This window comes from Hyla sarda, chromosome 2 (genome assembly GCF_029499605.1).
Source record: "Hyla sarda isolate aHylSar1 chromosome 2, aHylSar1.hap1, whole genome shotgun sequence".
Lineage (NCBI taxonomy): Eukaryota > Metazoa > Chordata > Amphibia > Anura > Hylidae > Hyla > Hyla sarda.
The window spans coordinates 504506495-504521384 of NC_079190.1; the positions used below are offsets into that span (position 1 = coordinate 504506495).

General features: G+C 41.7%; 1 protein-coding gene across 3 annotated transcripts in view; it reads left to right on the forward strand.

The window, feature by feature from the left end:
- Window positions 1–14890, forward strand: part of STYXL2 (serine/threonine/tyrosine interacting like 2) — a 107971-nt gene that overhangs the window by 49646 nt on the left and 43435 nt on the right. Inside the window, exon 3 of one of the 3 annotated variants that reach the window (XM_056559885.1) lies at window positions 428–522. The exons of the other annotated variants lie outside the window; for them this stretch is intronic. Coding sequence (XP_056415860.1) covers window positions 428–522 — 95 coding nt within the window. The remainder of the gene's footprint in view (window positions 1–427; window positions 523–14890) is intronic. 3 annotated transcript variants of the gene reach the window in all.

Consider the following 14890-nt stretch of genomic DNA (forward strand, 5'->3'; position numbering starts at 1 on the left):
GTAGAGCAACAATTCTAATTTCAGATCCTCAGAGAGTTCTTTGTCATGAGATGCCATGTTGAACTTCCAGTGACCAGTATTAGAGAGTGTGAGAGCGATAACACCAATTTAGGACATCTTCTCCCCATTCACAACTGAAAACTTGTAACACTATCAGTCACTGTACAGTTCACAAAAAGGTATACAAGCCCGACAGATGGTCTCTATGGATACATCTGATATTCAGTATACGCTGGGAGCTCAGTGTGAACAGAGCCTGATACCTCACAGGCAGAGCGGCATGATCGGTCATTTCTATTACAATGCTGGAATCTATGTAAATACTGACATCAGGGCCGGGGGGATCTCAGATCCTTTCTACAGATTCCACTAATCCATACATTTTCAGAATTGTACAAATATTTGACCCTCACATTTGTATTTGCAGCTTCTCCATGGTCTCAGACGCCTACACAGAGAGCATCTTCATGGAACCGATCCACCTATCATCCGCAATAGCCGCCAAGAAGATTATAAGCGAAGGTAAAGCCCATCGACCTTAATGGCGACCACCTATGGAGAAGCAATGAACAAAAGGGAAAAGCGCTCCTAGTGTGATAACATAGAGGTTACAATAAAATGTACAAAGCAATATTGCTCACCGATAAAAGTTGTACAGCGACCCAGTACAACTATGGTGTATGCATCATTAAATCCCTCAAAAGGGCGAAGCTCGGCAGCCGCTCCTGGCAACACAGGTGAAGCACTCAAGAAGGATCCCTCCAAGGAACAGCACAGGATAGAGCCCGCGCACACAACTTCAGGTACAAACTGTTTTATTTCCCAGCATGCAATGCGTTTCACTGGACAACAAGCTTCATCAGGCATCAGGCCTGATGAAGCTGGTTGTCCAGCGAAACGCGTTGCATGCCGGGAAATAAAACAGTTTGTACCTGAAGTTGTGTGCGCCGGCTCTATCCTGTGCTGTTCCTTGGAGGGATCCTTCTTGAGTGCTTCACCTATGGAGAAGGTCCTGGTCATGTATGGACAGGGCTTTATAGAAGACACGGATCCAGTATATGTCCAATAGATACAGATAGATAGTATAGGGAAAATATAGATAGCTATAGATTTATCCAAGGGAAAAGGGAATGCTTATATTTCAATAGATAGAGATAAGATAGATAGATATGAGAGATAGATAGATAAAAACAAATAGATGCAGCACACCACAGCTTGAAAATCACGGTGTAAGGTTTATTCCATAGTGTATTCCAATAGACAACGTTTCACCAGCCTCACGCTGGCTTTTTCAAGTGTTTCAAGCGTGAAGCTGGTGAAACGTTGTCTATTGGAATACACTATGGAATAAACCTTACACCGTGATTTTCAAGCTGTGGTGTGCTGCATCTATTTGTTTTTTATGGATTAAGGAACCGGCGACCGAGGCTCCAAGCATGCTTTGGACTGTAGATAGATAGATATGAGATAGATAGATAGATGTGAGATAGATAATAGATATGAGATAGATAGATAGGAGATAGATGGATATGAGATAGATGGATATGAGATAGGAGATAGATAGATATGAGATAGATAGGAGATAGATATTAGATAGATACAGTAGATAGATAGATAGATAGGAGATAGATAGATAGATAGATAGATAGGAGATAGATAGATAGGAGATAGATAGATATGAGATAGATAGATAAATAGGAGATAATAGATATGAGATAGATAGATAGGAGATAGATGGATATGAGATAGATGGATATGAGATAGGAGATAGATAGATATGAGATAGATAGGAGATAGATATTAGATAGATACAGTAGATAGATAGATAGATAGGAGATAGATAGATAGATAGATAGATAGATAGGAGATAGATAGATAGGAGATAGATAGATATGAGATAGATAGATATGAGATAGATAGATAAATAAATAGGAGATAGATAGATATGAGATAGATACAGAAGATAGATAGATATGAGATAGATAGATAGATCAATAGATAGATCTTGATAATACATGTTTTGTCTCCATAGTCACTAATTTTATCCTTTTGCTACATTTTCTCTACTTGGTGACCACCCGCCCCCCATCCTGGCACTCACTGGATTATTCTTAGAGGGGGTCGGATTCCTTCCTGACCCCTTACTCAGTAATTGAGTAAATTTTTGAGGTCACTCACCCTAACAGTGTAATTTACGGCATGTAACCACTGAAACCAGTCTTTGTAAGGAAGGCATGCCGTCCATGTATACCGCTATACACCTTCTTTATTTGGGGCCCCATCGCTGCCTTAGAATCTGCCTGTTCCTTCCCTCCTTCTCACACTTTCCTCCCACTTAATGGTGGGACATAAGTCTACAGGGCGGCCACCAAATTCACCATGGAAAGAAGGATATTCTGTGCACCTGACCAGATCATGTTGTGGTAGGCGAAGGATTAGAAACTAGACCATAAGTGGGATATGGCTACTTGGCTGGCTGTTGGGTTTGTTTGTGCTTTGAGCAAAACTCCGCTCTGTGCCGGATGACCGGTGTGACTTTTGAGTCAGGGTATATGCGAGTTTGCACACAAAAGTTGCATATCCGTACAAAATCTGCGACTTGCATGAAGTTGCATCAGTGAAATTTATCAAAGTCTGTGTGCCATTAGATACATTTGTCCACAACTATTACAGCAACTTTTGTGCTCTAAAATTATTAAGAATTCACACAACTCTTTGTAAATGCCCCCCAAAGACCTGAGTTAGACATGGGGACCTTCTAGGCAACAGCCACTCGGACAGTGTCCGTAGCACTAGGTGATCCTGCTCTGGGACACCACAATCATATACAGTACTACAGAGCTGCATTCACAAATCTAATGTCCCATCATTCACTTGTTATTCATATGAGAGCTTGATTGTTCCTCATGCTGCACAGTCCTCTCTATCCCCTCCCAGCACTCATCTCTATGATCATAGGTAGAACTGTGTGACCATACAGTTACAGCTGCACAGTCCTCTCTATCCCCTCCCTGCACTCATCTCTATGATCATAGATAGAACTGTGTGATCATACAGTTACAGCTGCACAGTCCCCTCTATCCCCTCCCTGGACTCATCTATATGATCATAGAAAGAACTGTGTGACCATACAGTTGCAGCTGCACAGTCCTCTCTATCTCCTCTCTGCACTCAGCTATATGATCATAGATAGAACTGTGTGGTCATACAGTTACAGCTGCACAGTCCTCTCTGTCCCCTCCCTGCACTCATCTATATGATCATATCTAGAACTGTGTGACCAAATAGTTATAGGTGCACAGTCCCCTCTATCCCCTCCCTGCACTCATCTATATGATCATAGATAGAACTGTCTGATCATACAGTTGCAGCTGCACAGTCCTCTCTATCTCCTCTCTGCACTCAGCTATATGATCATAGATAGAACTGTGTGGTCATACAGTTACAGCTGCACAGTCCTCTCTGTCCCCTCCCTGCACTCATCTATATGATTATAGAAAGAACTGTGTGGTCATACAGTTACAGCTGCACAGTCCTCTCTTTCCCCTCCCTGCACTCATCTCTATGATCATAGAAAGAACTGTGTGACCATACAGTTACAGCTGCACAGTCCTCTCTATCCCCTCTGTGCATTCATTGATGACTATGCAAAGAATCTAGAACTCTATTTCAGAGACACTAAGCTTTGAAACATATAAAGATTAGTGTTGCTTGCGAATATTCGCAATTCAAATTTTATTCGCGAATATGGCATATTTGCGAATATAGCACTATATATTCGTAATTACGAATATTCTGTTTTTTTTGTTTTTTTTCACAGTACACATCACAGTGATCATCCCTCTCTGCTTCCAGCTTGTGTGGTGTAAAGAAGGCTGTAATACTACTGTGTGAGACTGGCGTGCGAATTTTCGCATATACGAAAATTTGCATATGCTAATTTTCACATATGCGAATTTTCGATTATGCTAATTTTTGTATATGCTAATTTCCGTATATGTTAATTTTAGCATACACGTAATTTCGCATATGCGAAAATAAAACGAGAATAATACGAATATGCGAATTTAGCGAAAATATATGACGAATATTCGTCCATATATTCGCGAATATTCGCAAATTCGAATATGGCCTATGCCGCTCAACACTAATAAAGATATATTATTTCTATGTTATTTCTATGTTATAGATATAAGAGCTGGTAGAACATGGCTGAGGAGTATATGAAGGGTTTCCTCTGAAGGGCGACTCAGGGACTCGTCTTTTATGGTTTTTACTTTTCGGGGCAAATGCTCTTAAAAGAAGAACCTGACAAATCATCTTTAATGGAGTCGAATAAATAGCGGACATTTTCTGCTCCTCGGGAAATTCCAGAGCAATCTTCACCGCTGAAGGACTCGGAAATCAAAGCCGACATACGCACCCTGTGCCGAGCGCCGAGCATCTTTGATGTCTCCTTCCAGTCCAACTTCTACTTTCACAAAATACTTCTGACACCATCAGAAGCTCCGACAAAGAGTTTACCGGTGAAGAGCGGGATCGGGAAGAGTCACAGACAAAACATTAGCTGCACTTATCAGGTTCAGTGCCATTGTGCTGTGGGAACTCGGCCCAGAGAGTACAAAAAAAGTGTAAAAGAAAAAAAAAAAATAATAATGAAAATTCAAAAAAATATCCTGTATCTGGGCTAAATGTAAAAGAAAAAAATTATGAAATACCAAAAAATATCTGGGATAAATGTAAAAAAAAAAAAAAAAAAAAAAAAACAATAATAATAATAAAAATACCATATGATTTCCAGTATCTTGGATAAATATAAAAGAAAAAAAATATCCTGTATCTGGGCTAAATGTAAAAGAAAAAAAATTATGAAATACCAAAAAATATCCAGTAACTGGGATAAATGTAAAAAAACAAAACAAAAAAAAAAACAATAATAATAATAATAACAATACCATATGATTTCCAGTATCTTGGATAAATATAAAAGAAAAGAAAAAAAATAACAAAAACCAAAAAAATATACATTGAATAAAACTTTTTCAGACTACAAGCACCAACCATGTGTATAAAGTATACAGTGGGGCAAAAATGTATTTAGTCAGCCACCAACTGGGCAAGTTTTCCCACTAAAAGATGAGAGGCTGTAATTTTCATCGTAGGTTATAACCTCAACTATGAGAGACAGAATGGGGGAAAGAATAAAGGAAATCACATTGTAGAATTTCTAATGGAGTAATTGGTAAATTCCTCTGTAAAATAAGTATTCGGTCACCTACAAACAAGTAAGATTTCTGGCTCTCACAGACCTGTAGCTTCTTCTTTAAGAGTCTCCTCTGTCCTCCACTCGTTACCTGTATTAATGGCTCCTGTGTGAACTTGTTATCAGTATAAAAGACACCTGTCCACAACCTCAAACAGTCACACTCCAAACACCACTATGGCCAAGACCAAAGAGCTGGCGAAGGACACCAGAAACAAAATTGTAGACCTGCACCAGGCTGGGAAGACTGAATCTGCAAGGCAAGCAGCTTGGTGTGAAGAAATCAACGGTGGGAGCAATTATTAGAAAATGGAAGACATACAAGACCACTGATAATCTCCCTCGATCTGGGACCCCACGCAAGATCTCACCCTGTGGTGTCAAAATGATCACAAGAACAGTGAGCAAAAATCCCATAACCACACAGGGGGGACCTAGTGAATGACCTGCAGAGAGCTGGGACCAAAGTAACAAAAGGCTACCATCAGTAACATACTATGCCGCCAGGGACTCAAATCATGTAGTGCCAGACGTGTCCCCCTGCTTAAGCCAGTACATGTCCAGGCCTGTCTGAAGTTTGATAGAGAGCATTTGGATGATCCAGAAGAGGATTAGGAGAATGCCATATGGTCTGATGAAACCAAAGTAGAACTTTTTGTTAAAAACTCAACTCGTTGTGTTTGGAGGAGAAAGAATGCTGAGTTGCATCCAAAGAACATGGAAACATCAGGCTTTGGGGCTGTTTTTCTGCTAAGGGACCAGGATGACTGATCCATATAAAGCAAAGAATGAATGGGGCCACATATCATGAGATTTTGAGTGAAAACCTCCTTCCATCAGCAAGGGAAATGAAGATGAAACGTGGCTGGGTCTTTCAGCATGACAATAATTCCAAACACAACACCAAGTATTGAGATGAACATTTGTTATTGACCAAATACTTATTTTCCACCATAATTTGCAAATAAATTCTTTAACCCCTTAAGGACGCAGGACGTAAATGTACGTCCTGGTGAGGTGGTACTTAACGCACCAGGACGTACATTTACGTCCTAAGCATAACCGCGGGCATCGGAGCGATGCCCGTGTCATGCGCGGCTGATCCCGGCTGCTGATCGCAGCCAGGGACCCGCCGGCAATGGCCGACGCCCGCGATCTCGCGGGCGTCCGCCATTAACCCCTCAGGTGCCGGGATCAATACAGATCCCGGCATCTGCGGCAGTTCGCGATTAAAATGAACGATCGGATCGCCCGCAGCGCTGCTGCGGGGATCCGATCATTCATAACGCCGCACGGAGGTCCCCTCTCCTTCCTCCGTGCGGCTCCCGGCGTCTCCTGCTCTGGTCTGAGATCGAGCAGACCAGAGCAGGAGATGACCGATAATACTGATCTGTTCTATGTCCTATACATAGGACAGATCAGTATTAGCAACCATGGTATTGCTATGAATAGTCCCCTATGGGGACTATTCAAGTGTAAAAAAAAATGTAAAAAAATGTAAAAGTAAAAGTAAAAAAAAAGTGAAAAATCCCCTCCCCCAATAAAAAAGTAAAACGTCAGTTTTTTCCTATTTTACCCCCAAAAAGCGTAAAAAACATTTTTTATAGACATATTTGGTATCGCCGCGTGCGTAAATGTCCGAACTATTAAAATAAAATGTTAATGATCCCATACGGTGAACGGCGTGAACAAAAAAAAATTTTAAAAGTACAAAATTCCTACTTTTTTAATACATTTTATTAAAAAAAAATGATAAAAAATGTATTAAAAGTTTTTTATATGCAAATGTGGTATCAAAAAAAATTACAGATCATGGCGCAAAAAATGAGCCCCCATACCGCCACTTATACGGAAAAATAAAAAAGTTATAGGTCATCAAAATAAAGGGATTATAAACGTACTAATTTGGTTAAAAAGTTTGTGATTTTTTTTAAGCGCAACAATAATATAAAAGTATATAATAATGGGTATCATTTTAATTGTATTGACCCTCAGAATAAAGAACACATGTCATTTTTACCAGAAATTGTACGGCGTGAAAACAAAACCTTCCAAAATTAGCAAAATTGCGTTTTTCGTTTTAATTTCCCCACAAAAATAGTGTTTTTTGGTTGCGCCATACATTTTATGATATAATGAGTGATGTCATTACAAAGGACAACTGGTCGCGCAAAAAACAAGCCCTCATACTAGTCTGTGGATGGAAATATAAAAGAGTTATGATTTTTAGAAGGCGAGGAGGAAAAAATGAAAACGTAAAAATTAAATTGTCTGAGTCCTTAAGGCCAAAATGGGCTGAGTCCTTAAGGGGTTAAGAATCAGACAATGTGATTTTATGTTTTTTTTTTTTTTCTCATTCTGTCTCTCACAGTTGAGGTTATAACCTATGATGACAATTACAGCCTCTCATCTATATAAGGGGGAGAACTTGTACAATTGGTGGCTGACTAAATACTTTTTTGCCCCACTGTATATACTTTGTTTAACCTTAATTTTTTTTTTTTTGTGAAATTTATTTAAATTAATTTCATTACCATATGTTGCTGTCATGGTTGGCCATAGAAAGAAACACAGGAAGAAAAATATATTTTTGGATTGCTAATTGGGCACTGTCAAAATTTTTTATATGTTGCACATCTTGGCAAAAACATTACGATGCTATATAAAATACAGGGTGGGCCATTTCTAAGGAAACACCTTAATAAAATGGGAATGGTTGGTGATATTAACTTCCTGTTTGTGGCACATTAGTGTATGTGAGGGGGGAAACTTTTCAAGATGGGTGGTGACCATGGCGGCCATTTTGAAGTCGGCCATTTTGAATCCAACTTTAGTTTTTTCAATAGGAAGAGGGTCATGTGACACATCAAACGTATTGGTAATTTCACAAGAAAAACAATGATGTGCTTGGTTTTAATGTAACTTTATTCTTTCATGAGTTATTTACAAGTTTCTGACCACTTATAAAATGTGTTCAATGTGCTGACCATTGTATTGGATTGTCAATGCAACCCTCTTCTCTATATACTGCTATATACTACTATATACACCGCAGGAGAAATGCTAGCACAGGCTTCCAGTTTCCATATACACTGCTATATACTACTATATACACCACAGGAGAAATGCTAGCACAGGCTTCCAGTATCCGTATACACTGCTATATACTACTATATACACTGCAGGAGAAATGCTAGCACAGGCTTCCAGTATCCGTATACACTGCTATATACTACTATATACACCGCAGGAGAAATGCTAGCACAGGCTTCCAGTATCCGTATACACTGCTATATACTACTATATACACCGCAGGAGAAATGCTAGCACAGGCTTCCAGTATCCGTATACACTGCTATATACTACTATATACACCGCAGGAGAAATGCTAGACCAGGCTTCCAGTATCCATATACCCTGCTATATACTACTATATACACCGCAGGAGAAATGCTAGTACAGGCTTCCAGTATCTGTATACACTGCTATATACTACTATATACACCGCAGGAGAAATGCTAGCACAGGCTTTCAGTATCTGTATACACTGCTATATACTACAATATACACCGCAGGAGAAATGCTAGCACAGGCTTCTAGTATCCGTATACACTGCTATATACTACTATATACACCGCAGGAGAAAGGCTAGCACAGGCTTCCAGTATCCATATACATTGCTATGTACTACTATATACACCGCAGGAGAAATGCTAGCACAGGCTTCCAGTATCCGTAGTTTCAGGTGCTGCACATCTCGTATCTTCACAGCATAGACAATTGCCTTCAGATGACCCCAAAGATAAATGTCTAAGGGGGTCAGATCGGGAGACCTTGGGGGCCATTCAACTGGCCCATGATGACCAATCCACTTTCCAGAAAACTGTTCCTCTAGGAATGCTCGGACCTGACACCCATAATGTGGTGGTCATCATCTTGCTCAGGGAACGTGCAGCTTCAGTGCATAAAGAGACAAACACATCATCATGTAGCAATTTCACATATCCAGTGGCCTTGAGGTTTCCATTGATGAAGAATGGCCCCACTATCTTTGTACCCCATATACCACACCATACCATCAATTTTTGTGTTCCAACAGTCTTGGAGGGATCTATCCAATGTGGGTTAGTGTCAGACCAATAGCGCTGGTTTTGTTTGTTAACTTCACCATTCACATAAAAGTTTCCTCATCACTGAACAAAATCTTCTGCGTAAACTGAGGGTCCTGTTCACATTTTTGTTTTGCCCATTCTGCAGCACCTGAAACTACGGATACTGGAAGCCTGTGCCAGCATTTCTCCTGCGGTGTATATAGTAGTATATAGCAGTGTATACGGATACTGGAAGCCTGTGCTAGCATTTCTCCTGCGGTGTATATAGTAGTATATAGCAGTGTATACGGTTACTGGAAGCCTGTGCTAGCATTTCTCCTGCGGTGTATATAGTAGTATATAGCAGTGTATACGGATACTAGAAGCCTGTGCCAGCATTTCTCCTGCGGTGTATATAGTAGTATATAGCAGTGTATACAGATACTGGAAGCCTGTGCTAGCATTTCTCCTGCGGTGTATATAGTAGTATATAGCAGTGTATACGGTTACTGGAAGCCTGTGCTAGAATTTCTCCTGCGGTGTATATAGTAGTATATAGCAGTGTATACGGATACTGGAAGCCTGTGCCAGCATTTCTCCTGCGGTGTATATAGTAGTATATAGCAGTGTATACGGATACTAGAAGCCTGTGCCAGCATTTCTCCTGCGGTGTATATAGTAGTATATAGCAGTGTATACAGATACTGGAAGCCTGTGCTAGCATTTCTCCTGCGGTGTATATAGTAGTATATAGCAGTGTATACGGTTACTGGAAGCCTGTGCTAGCATTTCTCCTGCGGTGTATATAGTAGTATATAGCAGTGTATACGGATACTGGAAGCCTGTGCCAGCATTTCTCCTGCGGTGTATATAGTAGTATATAGCAGTGTATACGGATACTGGAAGCCTGTGCCAGCATTTCTCCTGCGGTGTATATAGTAGTATATAGCAGTGTATACGGATACTGGAAGCCTGTGCCAGCATTTCTCCTGCGGTGTATATAGTAGTATATAGCAGTGTATACGGATACTGGAACCTGTGCTAGCATTTCTCCTGCGGTGTATATAGTAGTATATAGCAGTGTATATGGATACTGGAAGCCTGTGCTAGCATTTCTCCTGCGGTGTATATAGTAGTATATAGCAGTGTATACGGATACTGGAAGCCTGTGCTAGCATTTCTCCTGCGGTGTATATATTAGTATATAGCAGTGTATACGGATACTGGAAGCCTGTGCTAGCATTTCTCCTGCAGTGTATATAGTAGTATATAGCAGTGTATACGGATACTGGAAGGCTGTGCTAGCATTTCTCCTGCGGTGTATATAGTAGTATATAGCAGTGTATACGGATACTGGAAGCCTGTGCTAGCATTTCTCCTGCGGTGTATATATTAATATATAGCAGTGTATATGGATACTGGAAGCCTGTGCTAGCATTTCTCCTGCGGTGTATATAGTAGTATATAGCAGTATATAGAGAAGAGGGTGGCATTGACAATCCAACACAATGGGCAGCACATTGAACACATTTTATAAGTGGTCAGAAACTTGTAAATAACTCATGAAAGAATAAAGTTATGTTAAAACCAAGCACATCATTGTTTTTCTTGTGAAATTACCAATAAGTTAGATGTGTCACATGACCCTCTTCCTATTGAAAAAAGAAAAGAGGGAATCAAAATGGCCGACTTCAAAATGGCCACCATGATCACCACCCATCTTGAAAAGTTTTCCCCCCCCTCACATATACTAATGTGCCACAAACAGGAAGTTAATATCACCAACCATTCCCATTTTATTAAGGTGTATCCATATAAATGGCCCACCCTGTATGTTAAGCTCGTTTTTATAGAAATCATGGCTTATAAAAAAAGACCACTAGGGGTCCTCATACAATCCAGAACATAATCCTGTCCGGCTGCAGCATCATCTTTGTCCCAGCTGAAGCACAGGCTGGGACAAAGTCCAGGAAGTGAGGGCAGGACTAGCACTCCTCTGTGCTTACTCTGTCATATCAGACTGCAGCATGAAAAGGGGAGGAGGGGGTTACAGAGCAGCCTACAGTGATTGTATGAAGAGACCCAGCACAGTACAGCAGACTCAAGGAGGAAGATGAGTCATGTAGAGTGAGGACATGCCCCCTCCAATAAATAGGATGAAAAACCAAGTGAGCAACAGATAGAATGTATTTGTGAGAGAAATATAGGTGCTATAGACATAAAAATGTATATGTACATGATCAGGATTAGGTGCGGAGTAACATATAGTATTTTTTTTTATGGACTATGACAGGTACTCTTTAAGATTAATTATTGAAACAATATTTCAGCTTCTTCTCCAAATCCCACAACAAATGGTTTTATTTGTTGACTGTTTCCCTTTACTAATGGTATTCTGCTGATGGTGTTTAGGTAGTAATATAATCTTGAGGACAGCTTCAAGGTAGCAATAGTATCTTGTTGGCTGTTTCCAATTAGCAATAGTATCTTGTTGTCTGTTATCAGTTAGCAATAGTATCTTGTTGTCTGTTATCAGTTAGCAATAGTATCTTGTTGGCTGTTTTCAGTTAGCAATAGTATCTTGTTGACTGTTTTCAGTTAGCAATAGTATCTTGTTGGCTGTTTTCAGTTAGCAATAGTTTCTTGTTGTCTGTTATCAGTTAGCAATAGTATCTTGTTGGCTCTTTCCAGTTAGCAATAGTATCTTGTTGGCTGTTTTCAGTTAGCAATAGTATCTTGTTGGCTCTTTCCAGTTAGCAATAGTATCTTGTTGGCTGTTTTCAGTTAGCAATAGTATCTTGTTGGCTGTTTCCAGTTAGCAATAGTATCTTGTTGACTGTTTTCAGTTAGCAATAGTATCTTGTTAGCTGTTTTCAGTTAGCAATAGTATCTTGTTGACTGTTTTCAGTTAGCAATAGTATCTTGTTGGCTGTTTTCAGTTAGCAATAGTATCTTGTTAGCTGTTTTCAGTTAGCAATAGTATCTTGTTGACTGTTTTCAGTTAGCAATAGTATCTTGTTAGCTGTTTTCAGTTAGCAATAGTATCTTGTTGGCTGTTTCCAGTTAGCAATAGTATCTTGTTAGCTGTTTTCAGTTAGCAATAGTATCTTGTTGGCTCTTTCCAGTTAGCAATAGTATCTTGTTAGCTGTTTTCAGTTAGCAATAGTATCTTGTTGACTGTTTTCAGTTAGCAATAGTATCTTGTTAGCTGTTTTCAGTTAGCAATAGTATCTTGTTGGCTGTTTTCAGTTAGCAATAGTATCTTGTTGGCTCTTTCCAGTTAGCAATAGTATCTTGTTGACTGTTTTCAGTTAGCAATAGTATCTTGTTAGCTGTTTTCAGTTAGCAATAGTATCTTGTTGGCTCTTTCCAGTTAGCAATAGTATCTTGTTGGCTTTTTTCAGTTAGCAATAGTATCTTGTTGTCACGATGCCGGCTGGCAGGAGGTGGATCCTCTGTGCCAGAGAGGGATTGGCGTGGACCGTGCTAGTGGACCGGTTCTAAGTTACTACTGGTGTTCACCAGAGCCCGCCGCAAAGCGGGATGGTCTTGCTGCGGCGGTAGTAACCAGGTCGTATCCACTAGCAACGGCTCAACCTCTCTGACTGCTGAAGATAGGCGCGGTACAAGGGAGTAGACAAAAGCAAGGTCGGACGTAGCAGAAGGTTGGGGCAGGCAGCAAGGATCGTAGTCAGGGGCAACGGCAGGAGGTCTGGAACACAGGCTAGGAACACACAAGGGAACGCTTTCACTAGGCACAAGGGCAACAAGATCCGGCGAGGGAGTGCAGGGGAAGTGAGGTATACATAGGGAGTGCACAGGTGATGACACTAATTGGAACCACTGCGCCAATCAGTGGCGCAGTGGCCCTTTAAATCGCAGAGACCCGGCGCGCGCGCGCCCTAGGGAGCGGGGCCGCGCGCGCCGGGACAGGACCGAGGGAGAGCGAGTCAGGTACGGAAGCCGGGGTGCGCATCGCGAGCGGGCGCCACCCGCATCGCGAATCGCATCCCGGCTGGAGGCGGTATCGCAGCGCACCCGGTCAGTGGATCTGACCGGGGCGCTGCCGTAGCGAGGATGTTGCGAGCGCTCCGGGGAGGAGCAGGGACCCGGAGCGCTCGGCGTAACAGTACCCCCCCCTTGGGTCTCCCCCTCTTCTTAGAGCCTGAGAACCTGAGGACCAGACTTTTATCTAGGATATTGTCCTCAGGTTCCCAGGATCTCTCTTCAGGACCACAGCCCTCCCAGTCCACTAAAAAAAAAAGTTTTTCCTCTGACCTTTTTGGAGGCCAGTATCTCCTTTACGGTGAAGATGTCTGAAGAACCGGAGACAGGAGTAGGAGAAATAAGTTTGGGAGAGAAACGGTTGATGATGAGTGGTTTAAGAAGAGAGACATGAAAGGCATTAGGGATACGAAGAGAAGGAGGAAGAAGAAGTTTGTAAGAGACAGGATTAATTTGGCACAAGATTTTGAAAGGACCAAGATAGCGTGGTCCCAATTTGTAGCTGGGAACAAGGAAGCGGACATATTTAGCGGAGAGCCATACCTTGTCTCCGGGAGAAAAAATGGGGGGAGCTCTTCTTTTCTTATCAGCAAACTTCTTCATGCGTGATGAAGCCTGTAAGAGAGAATTTTGGGTCTCTTTCCATATGGTGGAAAGATCACGAGTTATTTCATCCACAGCGGGCAAACCAGAGGGCAAGGGAGTAGGGAGGGGGGGAAGAGGGTGACGGCCGTACACCACGAAAAATGGGGATTTGGAAGAAGATTCAGAGACTCTGAAGTTGTACGAGAATTCGGCCCATGGAAGAAGATCTGCCCAATCATCCTGGCGGGAGGAAACAAAATGCCGTAAATAATCACCCAGGACCTGGTTAATTCTTTCTACTTGCCCATTGGATTGAGGATGATAAGCAGAAGAAAAGTTTAATTTAATCTTGAGTTGTTTACAGAGAGCCCTCCAGAATTTTGACACGAATTGGACGCCTCTATCCGAGACGATCTGCATGGGCAACCCGTGAAGACGAAAAATGTGTACAAAAAATTGTTTTGCCAACTGAGGCGCTGAAGGAAGACCAGGAAGAGGAATAAAATGTGCCATCTTGGAAAATCGATCAACGACCACCCAAACAACAGTGTTGCCACGGGATGGGGGTAAGTCTGTAATAAAGTCCATACCAATCAGAGACCAAGGCTGTTCGGGGACAGGCAGAGGATGAAGAAGACCAGCAGGCTTCTGGCGAGGAGTCTTATCCCGGGCACAGACAGTGCAGGCCCGCACAAAATCAACAACATCCGTTTCCAGAGTCGGCCACCAATAGAAACGAGAGATATGTTGCAAGGATTTCTTGATGCCCGCATGGCCTGCGAGATGGGAGGACTGACCCCATTTGAGGATTCCGAGGCGTTGGCGTGGAGAGACGAAGGTCTTCCCTGGAGGAGTTTGCCTGATGGAGGCTGGAGAAGTGGAGATCAGGCAGTCAGGAGGAATGATGTGTTGCGGAGAGAGCTCTACTTCCGAGGCATCCGAGGAA